At 29.5% G+C, this 14423-nt stretch overlaps 1 protein-coding gene across 10 annotated transcripts in view; it reads left to right on the forward strand.

Moving 5' to 3' along the window:
• LOC136970163 (single-stranded DNA-binding protein 3-like) overlaps positions 1 to 14182 on the forward strand; it is a 212643-nt gene extending 198461 nt beyond the window's left edge. For 7 of the 10 annotated variants that reach the window (XM_067264582.1, XM_067264606.1, XM_067264635.1 and 4 more), the window contains 6 exons: positions 5201 to 5260; positions 5793 to 5863; positions 5939 to 6023; positions 11331 to 11440; positions 11515 to 11618; positions 11703 to 14182. In XM_067264582.1, coding sequence (XP_067120683.1) covers positions 5201 to 5260; positions 5793 to 5863; positions 5939 to 6023; positions 11331 to 11440; positions 11515 to 11592 — 404 coding nt within the window. In that variant the 3' untranslated portion in view covers positions 11593 to 11618; positions 11703 to 14182. The remainder of the gene's footprint in view (positions 1 to 5200; positions 5261 to 5792; positions 5864 to 5938; positions 6024 to 11330; positions 11441 to 11514; positions 11619 to 11702) is intronic. The other 3 variants (XM_067264642.1, XM_067264614.1, XM_067264622.1) reach the window with 1 other exon arrangement.
• The last annotated feature ends 241 nt before the right edge of the window (positions 14183 to 14423 follow it).

A 14423-nucleotide genomic window follows, 5' to 3' on the forward strand; every position in this document is an offset into this window, starting at 1 on the left:
TACATAGTTTAATGTTTGAAAAAAAAAATCACAATGTTGTAATAAATAAACATGTATATTTATACAAAATAATTAGTTTGTTTCAAACAAAGATTAATGATTATACATGCATGTAATAACCAAAACATGAAAATTAACAGTACATACATAAAATAACACAAAATCAAATTATATATATCATATACATATACACTTGTAATGTATTTGTGCTTGTGTGAGATTAGAGAAGATATAGGGCATTAATTTGCAAAATTATTTATATTAATAAAATAATATTTTATAATTTTTGATAATGATTCAAAAGAAGTTTTTGTTGAAATAACTTCCTTGTCGATGACGTCAAATATGTCAAGAACTTTTGGTTTCGTCTGTTTGGATAAAAATCCCCATTTTAGCCTTAAAGAATTATATGACTATAATCAACAGTCAATGTAGAATGATATGTAATAAAAATAATGTCAAGTCAAATTAAGACATTATAGAAAATCATTAAAATAATAAAATGCAAAATCTAAAGTATTATCAAAAATCAATGGAAATAGACTTCCTTTCCATCGACAGAGTTGAGATGAATCATAGAACAAGCCTGGCCGGCTGCAGGCCGCTAGGCCGCTAGGCCCTATAAAAGGGAGCCGTTTTAGTGCCAAAATGTGCAGTCCTGAGGATAGGAGAGGCCATACTGTAATTAGGCAGTTCATCAGAGGAATAATTAGAACCTGAAACGGCCATATAAACTCTAAGGCGCAGTCCATAGGAGGAAAGCCATTCAAGAAATAGTTATTGGGTGCTGTTCCCGCATGTATAGACATTATTAATATTGTTAAATGTGAATATGAGAAGATTACAAGTTCTTCGAATTCGACTTGCTATAAGAAGCTGCTGAGGTATTGATTGTTAGATATCTATAAACTCTCTCTCCAAACGCAAACTAGGTATAGATTAAGTTAGTAATAAGATAGATTAAGAGGTTAGGCTTAGATATAGTAGTTCAAATTATCTTTTGTTGCATTTCATGTTTTTATTATAATGTTTGTGATTTGCATTTATTGTATATTAAATTTGTTTATTATTTAAATGCATGACTCCTCATTTTACTGCTTGCTTGACACTCTCGTATTTTTGCAAGATGAATTACTACGTGTGTTATTCCACGTATAACAAAACCGAATAACTGGTGTCCAGGAATCCTGACGTTAAGGAGAACGTTAATTTTGCGATCATCCATTTTCCGCCATAATTTCTCCCCACTCGACAAAGTCCCTCCTACTACTTTGGAACTGTAAGGTAACCATCTCCTAAATTGGGTATGACAAATTGGAGAAATTGTTTCACCAATAGGTGTCGATTAAGTGTTACTCAAGTTCTTCCCGAACTTAGATAAGTAACCTCGATTACATTCTCACACTTGCATGACTATGGTTCTAGAGCAGGGGTGTCAAACTCAAACTATTTAAGTGCCAGTTTTTTGTCTGGAGTATGACAGCAAACTAGATGTTTTTAGCATTTGTAGCCAAAAATTTTCTAAAAAGTAGACCAAAAATAGCAGACTCAAAAAAACTCTTTTAATAACTTGAGATTTGACAATAAATTAAAAAACAACACCATTTATAGTTTTCCAGCAATAAGTTTAATCACAGAACAAACATTTTTGACCAGTTTACAGGCCTGAAGCAGGTCTGTAAAGTGATCCAAAAATAAGGATTGCAAAGCTCAAAGTACAAGGATAAACTGTAATTTACTAATATTTCGAAAACACGCATTTTATATGCAAAATAGTGCAAATTATGTAATAAATGATCTTGCGAAGACAGACTTTAATTTGAAATTCAAAAGAAAAAAGAGAAAACATGATTTAATTTTTTGTTTACATAAAAATAGAGTTATTTATTTTATTTAAAGTAATATGAATATACTAGCAAATGAGCCTGATGTTGCTTGGGCAAACAATTTGGATGATTTGTATGTTTGGAAATTAAGTTATTACTATCAATGGTAATCTTCAACAACCATAGTAATTGTTATATAACACATACCCCTTATTGCTGAGAATCATTTTACTGTTTCAAACGAACGTTTTTATCCTGATCAATTTTCTGGAACGTTCACAATTGTTCTATAATCGAACCAATATGCAATAACAAATTCAAATTTAAAACAGTTTAAACATTTAGTTAAAAAAATCAAAATATATAAAAATATTTATAACAATGTCAGGTGTATTAAATTGATAACATTTCAAAGTACTCAATGAAGACTAAACGTGGTTAAAAACAAAGAATCGCTTCTAAAATAGTACAGTAGAAGCTGTTCTTCAGGTTAAGCCTTAATCTTCTCCCCCTCTCCTCTGCAGGGGAATTTCCAAAAATCCCTTCTTAATGTGCATTTTCATGATGTACCTTAACCACGTACCAAATTTCACCTCTAGGTTCAGCGGTTTGCTCTGGGCGATAATGAACCAGTCAGTCACAGTCAGTCAGGACATGTAGTTTTATATATATAGATAAAAATAAAAACAATAATAATTATTGAGTTTAACAATTTTGTTTATTATTATTATTATTATTATTATTATGTCGCGGGTCGTATCTTTGACACGCCTGTTCTAGAGGGTGCATCTGAAATATGCATGCCATGGGTGCCACATTGCTGATCCCTGGCAATGAGTATTTAAAATGTAAAAAAAATAAATTGGAGAGAGAGAGAAGTTTGTGAAACATTTATATGGCACACTGGTAATCTGAAAATCTAAATTTGTTTGAACATTAGTGTGTTAAAGATCCCATAGTCTATATTGTAAACAAACATTACCTTGTTAGAGCTAGTGCATGCACTTCAGTAACATGCATGATTGATGTATTTTCTTTCCCAAAGGCCAATGTGAGAAAATGGTTTCCTTATACCCAGAGCTTTGTGTGATTTTTGTGAATTATATATATATATATATATATATATAGTACAGTACAGTACATGTTCATGATCAGTGTAAATGTTGACTTTCTGCAATAATGTGTTCATAAGCATTTTTGCAGGTTTTTCAGTCTTAATATAGTTCAGTCATGTACTATATCATCATCAAAGTACTTAAATAACAAATTGGAAGCTTACAGCAGCATGCATGCACCTAGTACAAAATATATAACGATGTCCAGATCTGGCTCCGTTCTGATAGATGCTGGATTAATAAACACATAGATATTGGATTAATAAACTTTACTCTATAGATGCCACATTATATATATATATAATACACATATATAAATCTGTATGTATGTGTATGAATGATTCAAATAAAATGACTATAGATGCCACAATGCAAGAAAATGTTAAGTAATTGTTCAGTTAGCAGTTGCACATGTGACCATGTATAGAAAAGCAATATTGAATACCGCATTATTATAATGAAGTATTTTGTGTTCTTTTACTCTCCTCGATAAGTCAGTATTAATAATTAATTTTGTATAGTAGAGATGAATTGAACATGAAAATTAGTTCCAACTTATTTGGAATATAACTATATTTGGTAATACAAAATCTAATGTTGTCAAGTATTATAGGAAAAAACCCTATTTACTTTTATAAAATGGTTATGCAAACATATTGAAAGATTTAGTTATTAATTTCAAAATATTGTACATTATTTATTCAATATGTGAAAATGAAAAAAGCAAATCACAAAAATATAAAATTCAAATATTTCAGATTAATATTCAGGTTTACATTGCTTTATATGTATAATGCAATCTATGTATATTAAATAGCTATAAGAAAGTACTGTACTTATTCTTTACAAAAATTTTTTGTATTTATATATTTCATATTGATTGTGTAGAAATTTTTATTTATTTATTTCAATTCCATTTTGTTCAAGTTTCAATTTCTCTTCTAAAAATTCAATAAGATTCAGATTATTCCATAGAAAAGTTTTGAATTTGAAGTTTTTTTGCTGTAAATCATAATTCTGAATGTGAAGATATATACAATTGTGAATCTTTTGTCTGTAAACATCAAAATAAAAAATACATTTATTATGATCATAATTGTAACAGATGCTTTCTGTTTAATGTACTGTACTATGATTGTATATAGAAGCCCAGGATTATTAATGAAATTTCATACTGTACTATAATTTCAGGGAGAAAATTTTACCAAATTTTCTTGAAATAACTTATGAGGTCTCCATTTTAATGTCAAATTGAAAGCAAGTGCAGGTTCTACATTACAACAATTTTTGTAAGTTATACACAGAAAATTTTGGTAGTTGCATTATGCAGATTGTATAGAATTTACTTGAATTTACTGATTCAATGTCTAATTACTTTAGACATTTCAGATAGGAAATTCTGTTTAACTAAATTATTTGGTTAATCATGTTTATAAACTTGTTCTTGAATTTTATATATTCTAATGATTCTGATCAAAACACATTCAAGCTTGTTCTCAGTAGAGATGGCATTTTTTGTACTTGTATCACCAATTAGTAACTTTTTGAATCAATGTAAAAAAATTAATTTTTTACAATAAAATCTTGGTTATTTATTTCCATTTTATTAATGAAACACAAAAAAGTTTAGTTGTGTGCATTGCAAATATTACTATCAGCAAATTTAAATGTTTTTTTTCTAAAAAATTTTTGTGCAGTGCAAGAGTAAAACTTGCTTTCTTGCATTAATTCACCTAATTCTGTTTGTTGAGATCAGTCTCTCTTTTATTGGCAAAAATTACTCCAAATTGGTCAATTATTGACATTTATATATTAATGTTTATCAGTTTAATTAATTTTAGAAACTTTAATGGTTAAAATCAGTTTGATCTACTAAACAACATTATAAATAAAAATTTATTAAGAATTTCAATCTCTCATATATTTATATAAATAAATATGCTGCAATAAAAATTGAAACGTTCAGATATAATGAAATTTTACATTTTCATTCTATGCAAATACAGTTTTCAATATTAGTTAGTAAAAAGATGATTGTGGTTTTTATAAAATTTTTATATTAAAAGTTTACATATTGTATTTTCGTATGTAAATTGTTGTTAATATTGATGTTAATTAATATCTTTTAGGAAATTTCTATTAATTTAGTTTATTGGAGTTGCATGACAACAATCCAAAGGTGGATGCATCTTGAAAGACGTGTGAATCATAATAATTATCTTTTGATAACATATTGATTCCAGCATTCCTGTATTCTAGGTTCAACTGGTCCTTATTCTCCTGCAAGTCACAGAATGAATGCTCCCACTCCAAGAAGAGGTGAAGATACATGCTTCTGGAGTCTCTCCAACTTTTTTGTTATTGCTATTTTATTTTTTCTGTTTTTAAATTTTTAGCATTGATTTTTCACAGCTACTAACCAAAGCTCTCTTTAGCATGTGCATCTTGGTCATTTTATACTAACAGTTTTGCTCTGTGCTAGGTCATTCAATTTGAGGCTGGACCACGGAATTGATGTGCTTTGTGCTTGTTGACCAGCATATAACTTCAATTTTTGTTTATATTTTAGTGTTATAAACCCATTCACTTGAATTAATTTCATACTAATTATCTAATTTTAGAAACAATTGCTTTTATGCCTAAATCCTTTATTAATTTATTAAAAAGCATACTTAAAATAATTTTTATTTCTTTCAGTGCAAAATATGAATTTGATATCTTACTAACATTTTTAATACTTTTACATAATAATAATTTTATTGAAATTTTAATATTATTTAAATTCAAACTTTTATCTACATAAGCATAAAAAGAATTTCAAGATATTAATTAAGGATTTTTATTTTATTAGATTCTGGAGGTTCTGGAGCAGACGGAATGTATACAATGATGAAACCTGTCCCAGGTGGAAGTTTATCTGGGGTTAGTATTTTATTTTTTCTTTTTAGTCAGTTGTATTATAATTTAAATTAAAACTATTTGTTTCTAATCATATAGTTTCCAATGGGTCCAGGCCCTGATGGACCAATGGGACCTATGGGACCAGAAATGGGTCCTCCAGTGATGAATGGAATGTCTTCAGGTAATTTAAATGGAAGTTATTTAGAAATTTTGATTTATATTAAGATATTTTACTAAAAAGTCAACTAATAATTTAGACGAATAATACAATATTATTACTTTGAATAATAAAAACATACTATCAATAGAAGAATCATCATTAATTTAAGTTCATTTTTTTTCCTTCTAAGCAATGACATTTCAGCAGGGAGTAAATTAAAGTTACTGGGCATAGTAAGGGATTTTTCAATGAAATAGTCCATATCATTTTCAAAATCAAGAAAATCCCTTTACAAATCCCAACCTTAAAACCAAATGAAATAAAAACAATAATTAATAATTCACTAAGTAAAACAAATAAACAAGAGCAGCCAAAAGAGAGAACCACTTGTTTAAGCAAATTAATTTATATAAGTATTACAGTTTGATTGATTTTCTCATTTCTAGTTTAAAAGGTATAATCCATTGATCTATTAAGAATTTTTTTGATCTTTTGACAGAATAAATTTCTCTCTGGATTCCAGTGTTATAAATTGTATGAATTGTATTATTAAAATTTGTAATATTACAACAATTAAACTAAAAAGTAAGGCGATCACAAGCACAGGTGACTTCAACATCCGTTACACACATGTCCAGTCTAAAAAGTTGTGACCTTTCTTTCCTCTCTCCTCTGTCCAAGCTCTTCCTTCCCATTCGTGACCCCTCAGTTCTCCAAATTCTCGATCATTGCAGATGTGGAGTTAATGGGGAGGAGTGCTAATGAATAACAGATTTTAAACTCTGCTTACATGAATGTAAATTTTATTTTCAATTATCATTTCCATATTTAATCAGATAATTTTCTTATAACACACCCAGAAATACTTTATCTGAAAAAGATTAAAATTACATGGGAGTATTAAACTGTACATATCAGGTCAAGAAATATTGATGTTGGAAATTTTGATTCAATAATAATAATAATGTCTCACAAATCAAACAGTATCTACTTAGTATTATAAATTTCAAAATTTAATTATATTAAATATATTAGTTCTGGATTTTGAATTTTAGAGAAATCTATGAACTTTTGATAAATTGTTGTCAATAAAATTTCACTCTATACAAATGTCAGCATAAAAAAATGAAAACATGGTTTACAAGAGAAATTGAATTGGAAAAGACAGCAAAGTTGAGTTTGCTAAACTAAACCTTTAGAAGCTATGATTATGAAAATTGCATTTATAGCCCATTAACAGGTGCATCATAAAACAAAAGAAATAGCTAAAAATATGGGAATATTTTATTGCAACCTATGGGTGGTTCATCCTGTGGAAAAATGAGAGAACATTGTTTACAGATGCACTCATGAGAAGAAAAGTTCTGATTCTGCAACAGCTGAATTGTGGATAAAGACAGAATAGCCAAAAATTATTGCTGAATATTCACTGAGGAATATCTACAATGCAGGCAAAACAGCACTTCAGGATCAGCCATTGCAGAAAAATATATGTACAGTATGAGTAACATGAACATGCTAAAGGATTTAAAATCACTGAAGGAACATGTTACAGTTCTTTGCTGTGTTAATATACAAGACCAGAAACAAAGACTTCTAGGACTTTAATTTTTCCAGTCACTAGATGCTTTAGGATTTAATGGTGATTACTGTTTAAATGCAAATGTTATGGGTGATTGATTTTTAATAACTAGTTAGTTAAATGGGATATAGGTTGAAAGTTTGTTTTGGTAGACAATTGTACAATACATTCATGCCTTAACAATGTGCCATTATGTAATGCTGTATTTGCAGAAAACTTATTATAAGGTGATACTAAAATATTTTTCTGGAAAGCTTTTTAGAAAATAATAGTTACAATAATAAAACATCATTTTATGGCTATTTTTTATTGAACGTTATGTAATTACAATAGTTTGTTCAATGAAGCAATGTCTTAATAAAAATTATTTTAAATAAAACAACACATTAAAAATTAATTGCATTGTAATGAATGTTTTGCTTGTCATATAACTTCTTTTTGTTTTGTTTGATAATTGTACAAAATTCAATGAACAAAATTAATCTAAATATTTTCAGATTTTCCAGTATTAGTTATGTAAAATATTCATTCATTTTTGCTTGTATTGAATTCACACTACAAAGTATATATCACCACCATCTGCCTTGAAAATGACACGAAAATATCTCAGATATTAGATTTAGATGAATATCAAAGTATGATTCTAATAATGACATTTTAGACTAATAATATCATTTTGACTTGATCACAATAGCAAGGTTGAGGCCAAAGTTTTCAACACGAAAACGTGTACGTCAGACATTTGGCACTGCTTTCCTGTAAGCCTAGAAGTTTGGCAATGGCCTTTGGAGTGCCAAGCATGATTTCACTGACTTTCCAAATGCCATTGCCAAACTTCTAGGCTTATAGGAAAGCGGTGCTGAACATTCGATGTACACGTTTTTGTGTTGAAAACTTTGGCCTCAACCTAACTAATAAATAGTACTTACTGTGACTACTTTATTACTTATACTCCAGAGAATATAAAAGTAAAGCTAAGATAAACTAAAACAATAAAAATTGTAATATGTCCTTGATGATATAGTATGAACAATAACTTTAAATACTGTCATCATTAGTAATTTTTATAAACAGTTTGAAGTTATAAGTAGTAAGATTATAGAGATGCAATTGTTGCAAATGATTTCATGAAGACACACAGTTTGTTGGAACACTTAAAAGTCATTCAAAATAAACCAATAGCGATATAAATATAAAAGGAATACAGGATATTTGTGTCAAATAAAACAAAATGTAGAAAAATGAGAAATTGGTCACCTACATTACTTGATTCCTTGGTTGCATAGCTGAATCAATCTAACTTAAAAGCATACTGCGGAAGTAAAATGTGTGCAAGAATTTTAGAACTGGATTATAGTCAAAGACAAATTAATATGGCTTTTGTTGATAAAAGAATTTTCCTACTGGACACTGTCCAAAAGATGTACAATAATTTCGTTTGGATCAAGAAATAGATCATTGAAAATTGTTTTAGAAAGGGTAGTTTTTAAAAAATAGGTATGGTGACATCTGAAAATGAAGTTGTCTGTTGAATAGATCATCAAAAAACACTTCAGAACATGTGTCAAAGTTCTGTTATATTTATTTATTTTTACAAATAAAATACTAATTGGAACAAATACCATTTCTATAATGAATTTGAATAGCATTATACATTGCTATATACAGTGTTGTACAAATAATTGTATAATTTTTATAAATTGAACTTGCAGGTACTTACCTGAAAATTAATTTTATATTTGCGACAGATCACTACTTTTAAGGATTATCATCTGTAATTAATTTGTTTGGCCAGTTTGACAATATGATGAAGTATTATTGTTTTTTATGAACTTGGTCTAAGTATTAATTAAATAATTTATAAATTCATTCTACAAATCCATAGGATTAAATTTTTTTTTTCTTTTCTTTTCTACTTTCTCAGTAAGTTAAAGTGAACCTTCATATTCACTACATTTTGCAAAAATGAAGTTAAGCTAAAATTATACAAAAATTAAATTTCTATTGTTTTGAATTTTTTAACCTTGCTAACTAGCAAGGTAAAAAAAAACCTTGTTGGAGGCCTAGCTAGATTTACTTGGGATGTTAAAAAAGGGAAAAAAAACTTGAAAATTAAAAAGATGTTTCTACAATCTGCAATCAAGCAAAACAGATGTTTGTGGACACCTAGATAGTGGAAGTTGTTAAAAGGTTAATCTAAAATTATACAATTTAAAGTAAAAGTTAAATGTATTCATTTAATAAATTATATGATTATTCAATTAATAAAATGTTTTTTGCATTTGACATTACCTTCTTAAATGTTAAATTTCTTTTAAGTTATCTTATTTGAAATGAATTTTAAAATAATTTATTTCATTGATGATGGTACAAAGTTCAAATGTGCTTGTTTTAAATATTTAAAAAAGTCATTTCTAAACAATATACAGTGATACCTCTGTTTTTGTTGATAATCCGTTTGAAAACAATCAGCGAAATCTGAAACCGACGAAAACCGAGGCAGTTATTTCCATATGAATCAATGTTTACATTGATTCATATGGAAATAATTGTCTCGGTTTTCATTGGATTGTTTTCGGGCGGATTATCGACAAAAATCCAATCCAATTAATTCGTTCTAGACACTCCAAAATACATACCAAAAACACATTTTATAGAGAATTAATATAGCATTAAATACTAAAAGCAATAAGAAATTAACATAAAAGACTAATTAGCATTAAGATGAAAGCAATGGAATTGTTTGGCTAGACACGCAGGGTAATATCTTGTCTTGTAGAAGGTAGTTGGACATGAGCTTCTAGACTATATCGCCCTGTGGTAAAGTGTGACGTAATTGTCATGTAATAGTAGTTGTATGCATTTACAATGGTCATATCGAGGGGAATAATGCCTTCTAGGAAATCTGTTTAAGGGTAACTGGCCCCTATTCAGGCATTACAGACATGGGGAAAATCTGGAAAACTTCACTTGGCCAGCCCGGCCTGGTGAAGCGTGAACCCATGACTGAACTCCAACTCCCAGTGTTCAGGGAACAGAACCCGTTGGCCAATGGTGGGCCGTCATGGGGTAATGTTCACACAACGAGAAATAACGCCATACTGTGCTGGAAAAACGCGTGGGTTGCCCGTTGTTTTTGCAAAATTAGCAGCAAGGTCACTTGTGCACACTGATGAAAACTGAGACAAATTTTTTGCAAAAAAATCGACGAAAACCGAAACTGACGATAACTGAGGTATTACTGTAAGCATAATTTTCTTATAACTGGAGAAGATTTTTCTAAGGTTCTTGTTTAATAAACCATTGCAAATAATTTTGTGCAACAGATGATGATATATCTTATACTATATAATTTAAGAAAACTTGATACCATGATTCTTGAGAGCTTAGTCATATGAAGTTTCTTTATATAATTTTAACTTTAGATTAATACTAGCTTGTTCTACAGTTACATCTTGAACTAGCTCCTGTTACTCCTGTATAGTACTAGGAGCTAGTATATATGCCATCTCCTATATGCCAGGATTCACATCACCAAAATAATAGACATACTATAACAATTTATATCGATTACATACTTTTCTATGGTATAATAATAAACAGTTTTGTTAGACAGACAAGATTATTTTCACGCCTTTGATGATTACTTTTTAATATATATTCAACACTTCTAATAAATATGAGAAAAGGCACTTACAATTATATATTATTATATTGATAAAGTTAAATTTTGTGCACTTATATAGGTGATGGCCTGGATGGAATGAAAAGTTCACCTGCCAATGGTCCTGGCACACCACGGGAAGATGGTCCTCCAATGGGTGATTATGGAATTCCCACTTATGGTCAAGAAAATGTAAGTTGCATATACATTTTATTATGAAATATTTGTATTTTTATAAAGAATTAAAATAGTAATAATTAATGTAGATGTCTGGAGGTGGTGGAGGAATTGACATGCAGTGCCATTTGCAGGCTTGTACTAGCCATCAGTCAGCACCCTTGTGAAGCTAAATAAGAAACAAAGGTGCCAGGTATAAAAACTTTAAAATAACTATTAATTCTTTTAATTTTAAACCTGAAAGCAACAATTGCATTAATTATATTAATATTTTTAGGATCAGATTGAGAAAATGGCAATATATGAAGATTAAAATGTGTGTATACAAGATGGATAGAGGTTTGAGAAGAACACACAACATCCTAAGTACTCCATGCAATAATAAATACATTTTGCCACATTACTGTAAAAAATATTAGATTTAACAATTTGCAAACAAGTGAAAAGTAACTGACCACCATCATAATACTCATTTCATGTTTTATGATATAGACTCTTGTCTTTATTTCACTGGCTTCTTAATAATTGGTCAGTATCTAAATTTTGTTTTTGTAATGTACAGATACAAAAATTTTGTGATTTAGGGTGGGAATAAGACTTTTATTATTATTTTTTCTTTGTTTTTATGATCATGGTTTTAATATCCTCAGCACTTTTCTGGCCAATTTATGTAAAAGTCGATGTTGATAATCGGAAGCCCAGTGACACAAATTCATGAAATGTGTGCATGTACGTTCATTTGTTTGTGTGCATGAAGTATGCATTTGTGTTTGTATGTGTGTGTGTGGTTCCAGACCTCTAATGATAAGAAAGAGGTTCTTAATGGCATCATTCCCCTTGCTATAAACTTCTGTATGTCGTAACAAAAACACAAACAGTAGTGTACAGCGAGGCTATGTAACATGTAGTATCATGTACAGTGACTATGATTGGGAGGATTAAGGGAGCAAAGTATGCAAGTTTTTCAAAGTTTCATCTGCATGTCAGTTTTCCTCTCCATATCACTCACCGCCATCATTTGTCTTGTCACTACAAAACTGTTGATTGTATGAAGACATGGGTGTCACTTGACTCCAAGCAGATGAGGTATACAATTGATGCAGTAGGGTGACTTTCATCGGCCAATAGATTTTTGTTCAACATTGTTTATTATTTATAAAAAAAAGAGAACCATTTTAAGATTACTATTTCGACCAGGCTGTTTTATTTATCTACAGTCTCTTAAATAGTACACTTGTGACCTATTGTATGTATTGGTGTTTCATGGTCAGGTTCTATTCCCTTTGTAAAAGTGTTCATTGCAAATTCTGCCAAGATTAATGCTCGTAGATCCTAAGATAACAACACAACAGCATCAATTCTTACAAGATAGTGTTGCCACTTTATTTTCTTGTGTTGACAATGACTGATTATTAAAAATACTTGTGGAGGAAAAAATCTTTTATGTACAAATAAATGCATCTACCAATTTTTCAGGGATGGATCTCTATGTAATTTTATTGTTGGGTTTGTTTCATCAAGCATACCCACTTTTGGGTTAATTGTTGCCAGAACTATTATTGACCTCAGTTTTTTACAAACAGTTTACTATATAATTGGAATAAAAAAATTACCAAGAGAAAACAATCTCACCTGCTTAATGAAAAAAAAAACCATTCAGGAGTGAGAACCATGTGGTGGACAGTTTAGCTGTCCAGAATAATTGTGTGGTGCTGCCTTGATACTTAGCAACAGCAGTCAAACTGCACTAGCCGTGAACCAAATAATTTTTCCCTCTTGGATCCAAGGACATTATAAACTTTTTGGATGTGTGTGTTTGATGGGCATCTACTACTTGGTGTTCCCTGTACCATAGTTGTTATCAGGTACCACAACTGCAGACCAAATTGGGTGGAGACATTATGCAGTTTTGTGAAAATATATAAATGCTCACACGAAATCTTGGTCCTTTCTGCTTTGCCAAGCTAAGCTCAAGTTTGTGTGTAATAACAATCCATTGTCAGCAAATGCATCTATAGCCACTGTAGAAAAAAAAATGAAAAATCACAGTGATTCTGTAGGTGTAATTGTGAGTTTTCTTGAAAACTTCATGTTACATGCTTAGTAAATAATTAATAAAAATTGCCACCCACTCCTAAATCCTACTTTTCAGAAAATGTGTCAACAAATTGTTAGGATAAAATTCCATACTATGGTTTTTGTATTCTGTCTACATAACTGTTAATGGATTGACTTGGAAGTTTAGTTCTATTCAGACAATAGATTTATTTTCCATACAAACAGGAAGATACTTTTTCTATTCATTGTGAAAATAGCCAGCAATACCATCATATATTATAAATTGAATAATTTCATCTCTTGTGAAACAAGAAATGTTGTGGAAATCATGTAATACATGTATCCTATTCTTTGTCAGGATATGCAATTATTCCCTTGTCACTTATGGTTCTTCAATTTATTTTCTGTTCCAGCACAAATTGATACGATCAAAAAAAAAGAGATGTATTTGTATTAAAATTTCTTTGCATGGGATAAATAGCCCAGGAAGAAGAGAAATAACAATCATTGTTTTATCTACTAGCAGTTCTTGTTCCTGATGCAAAAGAAATATACCAACTGGCAGTTGTTGTAAGAACAATCTCTGTGTCTTGTAATATTATTCTGAACAGAATTTGAAAAAAATGACTGTAAAACAGATTCACGTAGCAGATTGTTGAATTGATTAAAATACCCACAGTCATTTCAATCACTTCATAAGTGTTTGCATTTTATTTATTTATACAGACATTAACAAGCATGTATTAAAATATCAAATTACCTGTATATGATCATAAATGAAAGAAACTTTGCCAAGCATTTAGAATTATGAAAAATGATGAAAATTACATTAAAAAATCCATTTACACAACAAATTTTTTACCTTGTATGAACAGTTTAAAATTGATTGCTTAATTTAATTTAGAACAAGATTGTATGCAAGCTTTTATTTTTTTTATTT

The sequence above is a fragment of the Centruroides vittatus genome, unplaced genomic scaffold, assembly GCF_030686945.1.
Source record: "Centruroides vittatus isolate TY-2023 unplaced genomic scaffold, ASM3068694v2 contig_1046, whole genome shotgun sequence".
NCBI classification, from domain to species: Eukaryota; Metazoa; Arthropoda; class Arachnida; order Scorpiones; family Buthidae; genus Centruroides; species Centruroides vittatus.